This window comes from Antedon bifida, chromosome 3 (genome assembly GCF_963402885.1).
Source record: "Antedon bifida chromosome 3, ecAntBifi1.1, whole genome shotgun sequence".
Lineage (NCBI taxonomy): Eukaryota > Metazoa > Echinodermata > Crinoidea > Comatulida > Antedonidae > Antedon > Antedon bifida.
In genome coordinates this window covers 11,335,685-11,347,653 of record NC_136228.1, presented here as the reverse complement: position 1 = coordinate 11,347,653, position 11,969 = coordinate 11,335,685, and the positions used below count along the sequence as shown (strand labels likewise).

At 34.1% G+C, this 11,969-nt stretch overlaps 1 protein-coding gene across 3 annotated transcripts in view; it reads right to left on the bottom strand.

Moving 5' to 3' along the window:
- The window catches only part of LOC144837822 (dual specificity testis-specific protein kinase 1-like), a 42,124-nt gene that overhangs the window by 2,325 nt on the left and 27,830 nt on the right, over window positions 1-11,969 (bottom strand). For all 3 annotated transcript variants that reach the window (XM_078693095.1, XM_078693094.1, XM_078693093.1), the window contains exons 2-8: window positions 6,610-6,731; window positions 4,811-5,123; window positions 3,097-3,236; window positions 2,601-2,649; window positions 1,921-2,070; window positions 877-1,134; window positions 174-260 (exon numbers count right to left, since the gene is read on the bottom strand). In XM_078693095.1, the coding sequence (XP_078549221.1) occupies window positions 174-260; window positions 877-1,134; window positions 1,921-2,070; window positions 2,601-2,649; window positions 3,097-3,236; window positions 4,811-5,008 (882 nt within the window). In that variant the 5' untranslated portion in view covers window positions 5,009-5,123; window positions 6,610-6,731. The remainder of the gene's footprint in view (window positions 1-173; window positions 261-876; window positions 1,135-1,920; window positions 2,071-2,600; window positions 2,650-3,096; window positions 3,237-4,810; window positions 5,124-6,609; window positions 6,732-11,969) is intronic.

Genomic DNA, 11,969 nt, shown 5'->3' with positions numbered 1-11,969 from the left:
CTACAAAGAAAGTACAATAATAACACATTAAAACTCTGCTATAGGTGAAAAGGGAACCCAACGAAGTTCCTTTACGCTTTACGGGAAAGTGTCTCATGAATAGATGTGTCCCCTGAATAGGTTATCAAAGGAGGGATTCTACAGTAATTAATTATACAGTTTAGTCTACTTACTGTACAACATTCTTCAGCAAGTGTCAGAAATGGTTCCGGGCAACCAAAACACATCGGTCGAAATAAACTCATGTCCAGACCAAATCGCTAAAATAGAAATGTATGAATGTTATTTAATTATTTAATAACTATGGCATATTATAGATATATGGATTATTTTAATAGGATTAGTGTTATTAGTTATCGCGTACTGCTCTCAGAGTTCACCTCGATTTAGCTGTGCCAGCGCCCAAAGCCATGTGCTTCATACAATAATAATTTGTATCTGGTTATAGGTTATGCCCGAGCCATGTATTTATACCTTTCTATTGGGTTTTTTGTTTGTCTATATAAATATAGAGTACCCATGATATTTGTAATCAAAATCACACTGTGTGTAATTAATTCCGCACTGGCAAATCTATTTTGCTTCAGGGCGGCTAATAATGTATTATGGATCTTTAAAAGAAAAATCCAACACTTTCAATTTAGATTACTTTACATTTGTGTTGGTAAAAATATTGTAGATGGTTATAATTACGAAACTGTTCCGTGAAATAGAGTGGAAATAATATGTTTTAGCACTAAAGGTTCAACCCCTATTCAGGGTAACTTGTGTTGATGAAGGATACTTTTTGTAAGAAGGTGTTAGTCATGGCTGATAGTTCATTATGTTGCCAATTGTTATGTTGTTATTATATACATGTTCATTTTCATAACGCACCGGAGTTCTTGGTAATTCATCCGGGTCTGCCGTTATCCTTGCTATTATTTCACAAAGTAATATCCCGTATGAGAACACGTCAACTTTCTTTGTATATTCTTCGCCCCTAAGCATCTCTGGCGCCATCCAGTAGGGTGACCCTACCACGGACATTCGTCGGGGGACGTCTGCATCACCTCCAAGACCAACTCGAGCTAAACCAAAATCCGAAACGACTGCTTCCATGTTTCCGTCGTCAAACATTTTGATTAAGCAATTCTGAAAAAGGAAACGTACAAGAATGTATCAATTAGAAATCGAAATCTCCCAACGTCATCGCATGCGCACATCCCATTAATGACGTAACTAGTCCCTTATAGGACCTAGGTTGTCTCAAATTGAAATGTCCCCGCTATAACCCATAACCGCCAAATTTCTTTTCGCATTACCATCATTTCATATGATGATTGTAAACCATCAAATGACCTTCACATTTTATATTAATAAAGTATGGCACGCCGAAATAATTTTCCAAAACATGTTAATGATACTGTGATTAGACCTAAATTAGATGCATTAAATGAGATTGATCTAATTAATTTATAGTGCCGCGGGATAATTTACAAACGATCGGCGTATAAGTGGTGCATAAGCACGACGAGTGCTTGTGTCTTGTTGTGATACGATGTTATAATTATCCAAAGCTTATGAGCATTTGATTCCGACAGGGAGGTATTAGTGCGAAACTAATTGATTTTATTGATCTGCCATCCTTATTTCCATCTAGGCCTCAGAAAGAGGAAGGTTTTGTATAAACACATCAGTCTATCATTATTATGCTTTACTGAATCATCTAGTCAGCACATTTTTCAGTTGCATGGGTTTATTATGGACGGACGGTCGTCGCTCGACGTACATACAACAGCCCCTCAGTTTCTTGTAGACATGACACAGAATCGGCTGTACTCTTTCCATAACGAAGTTAAGAACTGGTATGGTGTGGAGTCTGAAGCATTAGTAACGATTAACAGTATGAAAGTATAATGTAACTCTTTCTGAACTTACCCGCGAGTTGAGATCTCTATGTAGAACGCCTTCTGAGTGCAGATACGTCATTCCTTCTGCGATGTCCAGAGCAAACTGGATCCGCTGCTTCCACGAGATGTCTATACTGCAGTTAGCTAATACTTCTTCTAATGTACCACCAGATATGTACTGAAAAACAATGTCAAATGCTTCATATTACAGACAATACACACCAGCAACACCTCTACGCCACTCATTTTTCAGTGGACACATTTTACGATGGAGAAACATGAATGGTTCTATAACACCACGGCCAATCCATATCAAGAAGACACTTTTTTTTAAAAATGTTTCACCCCTCAAAAATCAGCTTATACTGTGGTGTTCCATTTTGGATTGATTCTATTTTATTCAACAAGGCTTTCAATTAACTTGACAGAACATCAGCGAAACAGCCAATTGTTCTTTTTATTTAATGGAAGTGCATTGTGTATGGAACAATAACCACAATGAAAAGAGAAATTCAATTCCTCAGGCTCTGTGATTTCAAGACAATTTACTATACTTTTATACTCAATTCTCCTTTTAAGTGTCATGTAATTTTCTTTAAAATACCGTAAACCGCAATCCTAAATATAAAATTAAATAAGTGCATAACACATACCCCCGTATTTACATTAAAACAAAATATTAATATTGTATTTTTTATATTTACATACCTCTAGTAGTGGATGTATCCTTGCTTCTTTCACGCATGCGCCGAGATATCTGATTTGAAAAAACAAAATGTAACGAACGTTATTTAATTGGATACCAGTAAATAAATATTGATATTTTACATGTAGACCTACTAATCTTTGTTTTTTTTTATTCGATTGAATGTTATTGAATTACAGATTCAGCGTAAGATTAGAAATCGTGAAGTGGAGCATCAAACTGATTTATAAATTCACTGATAGACTACATTTTATTCAACTAGATTAAAATAGTTTTATTCGATTATCATTAACTAAGTCTTCGTACGGTACTGTAAATAATATTTCCACTATACACGCTATAATAATATGCTAATCTTAAATACAGCAATTGCTCTTTTTATTTTGTGTGCTATTATACATCCCTTTACTTGGCCAGAAAATTAATCAAAAACTGCATGTATTCAGTGATTTAAGCTGTTAATTAATTGCCCTTTCAGTTAATGGAAATGTATCTAACCTGACTATCTTAGGGTGGCTTAGTCGATTCATCAACTCTAATTCCCGCAGCATATTTTGCTGATCCACCCTGTCTTTTGATTTGATAATTTTCACTGCCATAACGGGTGGTGTTGCACAGTCACTATGCCGTCTTGTTATCTATAAAAACACAATTTAAAAAGTTACAAATACGATTATCATGATATTATATTGAAGATGTGTCTGGTTAACAGCAACATCAACTTATAATCAACAGAATGTCATATTCTTGTAACGCCAGCGCAGTGCAAGCGAGTTGACCATATGGATCTGGATGGATACTGACGAAGGACCACATGGGTATATGCGTCAGGGGGTGCGTCTCTCTCATAAGCGACAGTTCGAATAATTCATTGCTTGTGATAGGTCAAATTACTTGCATTGCGCTTACGTCCTTGCGTTGCGTCGTTGTGGGAAACTATGTTTGATTAAACGGTTATTTCAGACGAAGAAGTAGGGCCTAATGTACGTTTAATAGTTATCGACTGAAAACGCCAATGGACGCTCTGCGTCCGAAATGTAAACCATAGTTTAAAATATAAAATAAACATACATATTACATAATCGTTTCCCACGTAATCTCCGATAAGGAGGGGATTCTGAATTTGAAGCCAATTTGTTCGTCTTCAATCTATACAGGGGCGGTGGTTTTTGTCGAGAAAATAAATCTATGGCGCCGCAACAAATGGACGAGCAGTCCATGATAACAAGAACAGGAATCGATATCAACAAGCCATAAATAATCAAATTAAGACATCCTCAAAACAAGTGTTAATAACAATATAAATAACGCTAAACAAACGCCACATCAATCCCAAGCATATTGATGCTAATAATCGTCTTTATGATTATGAATAGAGATTTCATAATTGGAATTTAACTCACCGTAATAAACGAATGAATACAACGAACCAAAAGAAAACAAGATCTTTGTCGCTGATCTTGTTTTGAAGTATAATAAGGAAATATGAATATCCCTTGTTCTATAGTTGTAGGTCTAGGCCTACAATGACTTAATAAACGTGTAGGCCTAGCAGATTCTCGGTATAAACCCAGGGAAGAGTGATAAACCTAATAACCCCTAAGCTAACTTTCCGATGTACAGACACAATCACGTGAAACACGATGCCGAATTACGGAATTTCCATTGTATTGGACAAATATTACATGAAGGTAATAGTATCGAACGGTATAGACTATTTCGGAATGAGCAGTTTCTTTCATACCGTACCGTAATATAAACATTATTATGATATAAATGAATCAACACGCTAGTTTGCCGCTACAGTACATTTACATGTGAATAAGTTCATTCATATTCGAGAGTCTATTCAAAACATGATTTGAAATTACAACGGTTGACATGCTCCAAAGTTCATTATGATTTAATTTAAGAATTGACGATACATTCAAGTGAAAATCTACATTGAATTGAAATGCTAATGCACACCGTGAAAGCATCAATAATTCGCTTGAATTTTTTTAGATAGACCTTTTTTCCATAATAATAATACCGTATGGTATTATGATATGAATAACAGCCACTAACTTAAATTAGGCACACTGTTAATTATTCAACTACGTTGTACAATGACCTGCATATATGACCGACGATATTCTAGAAGCATAATTAACTAAAGCAATAACGATTTTCTTTACTAATAGGTAATTCCATTAATTCTTGCAATTCTTACCTTATAAACATCTGCAAAAAATCCGCTTCCGATTTTCTCCGCTTGAAAATCGTTCCAGAACGACAAATTGGCTACTGCCGCACGCAGGGCGTAACAGGAGCTCCCAGGGAGCGGCCCTTGGTCTCGCCCAGGTGACGGAGGCGTTGGCGAAGCATCTGGAGGCCTATAATTAAACACTGAAAGATGCCTTGGTCTCATGTCAACGACAGGAATACAAAAGCTTGTGGTACGAACATGTGAATGGATCTGAAAGCACTAACGGCTTACTGTAGTATGGTAAATATGCAACACGGGCCAATAGACTCTTTATGATCTGGAAGAAAGAAAAAGAAAGAAAAATCAGTGAGTCATTAACAAACAACACTCGAATCATAATTCAATAAGACACGGTGAGAAAGTATTTTATTTCCACATTATTTAGAAATAAATAGGATTAAACCATTTCCCTTTAAGAAGAAAATGTTTATAAGGCATATGTATTGTTGTCTGTTTGAAGATGACCTTTAAGTCTACACAATACCACCATAATTTCAGAAAGTGTCTAATAATTCTGATAAATTAGTACATCAAAATCAAGTACATTTAAATTGTTAGAAAAGGTATCGTTATTCACAAAAGCGACATTTTTCATAGTGTTTTTTTTCTCTTTCAGACTGATGATTCAGTTTTTTTTACCATACATTTCTGGTGTTCTATTTGATATCATAATGGCACATACATAATTTTGCTTGATAATTTTGTTTTAGTAGCTGGCTGTAATTATCTTAATTTCCTTTTTAAAATCAGATACAAAGTGATTGATTATATTTTTTAACGTGCTACGACAGATATCAACACTGCCCATTCCTTCAATTGCTGGTCACACACCAACAATAAACAATATCAATAAAATGTAAGAATTAAAATTCTTTAAACTTGTCCACTATGCCACAACTTTTTAAAATTATGAATTACAATATATGATGTGTGGGAATACAAAAACAAGCAAATAAACATTAGGCCTATATGACTATGATCAATACGATATTGTACTATGTTTTGCAGCTCAGGAATCACGTCGAGTAGCCTATTATCGTATTTTATCATTGTATTTCAGCAATAAAAATGAATAATTATTAAAACTCCAAAGAAAGGAAACAGGTTGAAGTAATGTATAAAGGAAATGATAACAACACACTCTCTCAAGCATAACATTTACTCATTAAACATGCATAATGAATCCAATAATGTTTATCATTTTTAATGGATATTTTGATAAAATCTAATGATAGCCTTACTGCACATTAGTAAATGTAACATAAGGTAATATCATTTTAAAATAGCTCGGATTGATTAATTGATTGATTAAATATAGCAAGGCCATAAACTATGGTTGAATATATAGCCAGGTCAGTGAATAATAATATTTGATGAAAAAATCAATGTTTTGGGGTGGGAGGGGGCGGGGGCATTGTTATTTCAATTTTGCAATGTCGAAACAATATTATAATTATTAGTCATATTCCAGTTGCGTGAGAAATTTAAATTGTAACGTGTACAATCTCTTAATTATGCTGTGGCTCTAAGTATATTATTTTCCTTTTAAAAATCAGATACAAAGTGATTGATTATATTTTTAACGTGCTACTCAGCCGACAGGTGTCAACACTGTCATATTCATATCCGATATTGTTATAGTAATATTTATTATCCCTGGTTCATGACCGAATTCGATTGATTGCACTGGCTTACTTTACCTCGGTATCTTAAGTATCTTACACACCTTGTCTACGGAAGATTAATAACGAGTCATTACCTACCTTAGCCAGAGGTTGTTGATGAAGACCATGTCGTGGTTATGATTGAATTCGGCGTATATGCCATGGTAGGCTAATGAGCTCTATCTCTTGTCCAAGCAATTTTACAGGTATATTATGAAGCTCTGCAGGCAAAGAAGAAACAATAACTAATAACCATATGTTTGGTTTTTAGGTCACTGGTCACGGTGTATCGCCGTTGGATCGCAGCTAAAATAACAATATGATATTTAGGCCTAAGTAGCGGAACAAAATCCGTAAGCAAAGTCCTTCCTAATATCCACGAATGTCATGGAGCCTCTTGGAAGTTTGGCTTAACTTCCAGAATTCTGTAAAACAACAATTCTCAAGAAAAATCAGCTCAGCTAAATCCATGCGTTCTAGTAAAATTGTCCTTAGGGCCGAAGCGTCATGAGGAAAACCCAGGTGTGGAACCAGTGCCGCGGAACATTAGTTACCTACTATTCAAGGTACGGTGCCCATGTAGAGTTGATAATAATTGTATAGTGCAGTACTAAAGTACAATCCTTGACACATGACAAAAGATAACGTATGTGCAATGCAGATAAATAAATTCGATAAACACGCTTTCCAATATTATATAGGCCAATGTGTTGTTTTCTCACAAGTACGTCGATTTAATAGTCCCAAATGATCCATCTAAATTGAACGTGATGTGTGATACACAATTACGAAAACGTTTCTCGGAACAATTAGGACTAAGCATTACCAAGATAAGTTGTCATCGAAGTTACTTTGTTTATAATAATATTCTATACAATTCAAAATAAATCTAAATAAAAGATTAAAATGTAGAGTGACGTATGATGTGATATTATACCGTTATAATTGATAATTGAATATCGCTGTAGAAATATGGCGCAGTTTGTTTCAGTCGCTTGTACACAAATAACACAAGAGCCAATACTTAATATAAATTTTAAAATGTTTAACCAGAAGCACTCTATTTTTAGATCATTATTTTATTTTATCCAATTTGTATAATATTTTATTGTGTTAGGATATTTTGAAACTGTAATTGCCACTGATTTGTAAATGTTCTCGCCAAATGTGTATAAGAGAATTGAAAATGTTACTGGATGGATTGGAGAGGGTAGCCTACCATTCAGAGAGGCCTATAATGTTGCAAGAAAGTAAGAAACCAACCGGTTAGGCCTACATCATGAGGCGTTCAGGCATTGAACGTCATATTGTAAGAAGGCTATATAGTTTAAATACTTCAGAAATATATGTAAGCGATTATCATTACCAAGTGTATATGGCTAAGATAGCTTGGAAAGACTTGGCAACCAACGTCTGGTTCAGACCCACCACCAAGTAACATTGGACCACAACATATAAAATGCAAAGAAAGAATCATGTTGAACGACTTGGCAGTCATCGTTGGATCAGTTATTGATATAACTCATGAATTTAATTTGAATTGAATTCAAGCATGTAGGCTTATACAAGAGGCAAATTGGCTGAAGAGAGAGAGATACGACATGTTATATCAATGACATGGACACTTCCAGAATTAACATCCTTTATACAAACGACGAGGCTTGGATACAGTAAATCAACATGATTTTAAAGCTCTCTCTACACTATCAAACTAGTGTGATGTTCCCAAATATGGTAGTGATATGCTTAAACATGGTAGTGATATGACATCATCATGTCCATATATAGGCACATCACATAAAGTTTGATAGTGTAGACAGACCTTTATACACAAAAATAAATCAGATACCAGAAATAGCCATTGCTATCGTATGAATTATTCATAGTAATCATAAAATTCAGACTAATGCAAATTATGTTTTCTCAATCATAATGATGTTTTGATAATGAACAATAACAGCAGTAATTTCCTAGATTGCGTCCTCCGTCCAGTGTTTATTATTATGATTTATTCCATTAACCTTCACACTGAGCTATGTTTATATATTCTTATTTATTAGAAATACTATAATAAGATCAAATGTGTTCAGATTGATTAAATCATGACAAGAGAAGTATACAATGGTGTAATTATATTGCAATATATATTATACAAATGAAAATGAATTGAAAAAAATGAATCACAAATTCGTTGTAAGCCTATTCACTAATTGTATACTATAATAGATGGATTCAGTTCAAAGTTGATTATCTATTTTAATAAGCACTCGACCTTATATTAATTCCACGCTATGTACAATACAAAATAGTATACTAATACTAAATGTTATATAGTATCCTATTTTGTTAGGATTTCTGTATATTTTGTTTTAGATATATTCAATTATACCAATGTTTGACACATGTAAATAGCATTAAAGTTAGTAGAGCTCAATTGAGGGGACACTTTTTGAACCCAACGATGTCGCCTCAATTGATGACTGCTGGGAGTTTTTCTTACAGTATTTCATCTTCTTCGTTTCATAGGAAAGTGTACCTCGGAAAAAGTGTCCCCGGGCTGGGTTTCCCCTTTAATAAGGTGTCTCCTTAATATAGGCACTCTACCTTTTACTAATATTAAGTCATAACTCCGTCTGGAACCCAGACTATCTTCCTGTGTTAGACATGATACACGATGCGTTAGTAACGCATGTTGTAACGCATATTGTAACACACGAGAATCAACATAATTTGATATACAGAGGAATTTTGTAATTGTTTCTCAACATTATAACCACGATGTTGTGTGACACATTTTATAGTTCTATTCATGGAAATGAGACAACGTTCAGTACTATTATTACAACGATGCAATACGTGCGAACTCCAACCTACCCACCATCAATACATTAAGCGAACGTCAATAATATGATGCTAATGTACAACATATACTAATATTGTTTTAGTCATAAATGAAATAAATTATAGTTCTTTGAAAGAGATGCGATAAAAAGCAGTTGTTGTATCTACCGGCTAAATATCTACTTCTGTATCAGTTTGTCAAGTGCATTTAACGTAGACTGTCGAGAGCATTAACGTCTTTGTAGTTGTCAAGTAAATTTAACATAGTTGTCAAGAGTATTTAACGGATTAGTGTAGGCCTAATAGATTTAACTATTTGACATGCAATGAAAACAATTATTATAAGTTCGTGTTAAATTTAGTAATTTACAATTGATTTATTGTAAGAATCAAAAACACAGTTTCACGACGCCATGAGTTGTCCAAATCGAACTTAATGATGTCACAGAACACACAAATCGTTCACTATCAAAATAATGTTTAATAATCGTCATAATTTGGCCTTAGTTCTTTATTATTTCTACTGTGTTATAGGCATTGAACTGAGGAGGGGTTAGGAGTAGGGAGCGTCATCATATGGTTGTTCGTACCATGGAGAAATAACTCATTTCTACATGATTATACAAATGTATTATTTTGGTTTGTAGTATTTTGTTCCAAGACTTTTTTTTGTACGTACTGTACATTACATCATCATTTTTAAGGTCAATAACCTTTTCTACAATATTTTAACACCGTCAAAATAATCAAAACTCGTTGACAACAGATTATGCTCAGGGGATTGCTCACCTAATATAAATAGTAAAATTAAGAGATTGTGTCTAATGACAATAGTTAAATTTTCCCATTAATATACATGGACTATTTTATATGTAAACAAATGGGATTTTAATGGTTAAATTTGTTAAAATAATCTATTTTATATTCTACGATACAATGTTGTATGCGAACATTTGGAACTACTGGTACATATTGCTTCACATCAGGGGGTAACCATTGGTTTTTATGCTAACCGTTTGAGAAAGGGTACAAAGCTTGGTTCCCACTATAACGTAACGAAAGTGCAATGCAAGCGAGTTGACCAATGGCACGCGACAGTTCGAATAATTTATCGCTAGTGATTGGTCAAATTACTTGCGTGTGCTTACGCCTTCACGTACGTCCTGTCCTGTGTAAGTGGTTTACACTGGGAGGTACGATATTCCAGATCTGCTACTTTATTCATATCCTGAACTAATTAACCACTATAGATAGTGCATTGTGGCCTAGTGAAGAAAATCAGATTTCAAGATTCAAGCAACTTTGTATGTGTGAACAAAGAAATTGATTTTTATCTTCACTGACCAAATGTGATGTCAACGTCACAATCGTATAAATGCATTAAAGAATTCGACTGAAGATGTGTTGCAGTTAGTAAATATAGCATTTATTTGATTAATAGACTAAGTTCGTGATGTCATGAAAACATTAACATTTACGAGAAAATTGTTTATATGAAGTAATATTTGTAATCAGTGATAATCATATTATGTGGAGTTTATATAAAGCTCTGTTTACACTATCAAAAAGTGTGATGTGCCCAAATATGGTAGGGATGTGCCCAATTATGGTAGAGATTTGACATCATCATGTCCATATATTGGCGCATCACATTTTTTGGTCACATAAAGTTTGATAATTGTGATGTGCCCATATATGGATATGATGTCATATCACTACCATATTTGGGCATGTAACTACCATATTTGGGTACATCACACTTTTTTGTCACATAGAGTTTGATAGTGTACACAGAGCTTTAGAACTCCCTTTATAAACATAACCTACATAAAAACATTTTTATATGTAATATATGGTACCGTAATGTACATTTTCATGGTGTTAAACAAATTAAACTCAGCCATATAAACAAATCTACGAATCTGTATTCGCTCCACCATTATGCCTAGACCCCAAAAACATGCCTTCTTTCTCCCAAGTCTATTTGTGCCAAACTGATTCTAATGGCCGTCTACAACCTGTTCCATCAGTCTCACCTCAAATTAAAATTACTCACTTAAGCTCTGTCTACATTATCAAACTTTATGGCCTATGTGACAAAAAATGTGATGTGCCCAAATATGGACATGATGATGATCATATCACAACCGTATTTAAGCATATCACTACCATATTTGGGCACATCACATTTTGTTGTCACATAAAGTTTGATAGTATAGACAGAGCTTAACACTAACAATAGAAAACCTGATATTAATATCATTAGATTCTTAAAGCTAAAAATATCAATTAGTGGTATGCCACTGGCAAAAGGCCCATTCAACAAGTATTATGGTATCAACGGTATTATGTCCATTGTCTTTTTTCCCTTCGTTTTTTTTTCATTTAATCATATCGAGTTTTCCCAACTATCTCCTATTAAGAGACACCTTCTCGCATAAGTGTGCCAAATCCCATTTGTAGAAACTTTTGATCAGGCTATAAATAAGTTATTACAATCAGTACAACAAACCTATCGAACTTATTATCTAGATGAACGAATAACCTCTTAACTTGCATTTTATCTTGTAAGCGCATAGGTATAATACGGGAGCTGCATTTTAGTCGATTTATTTTAT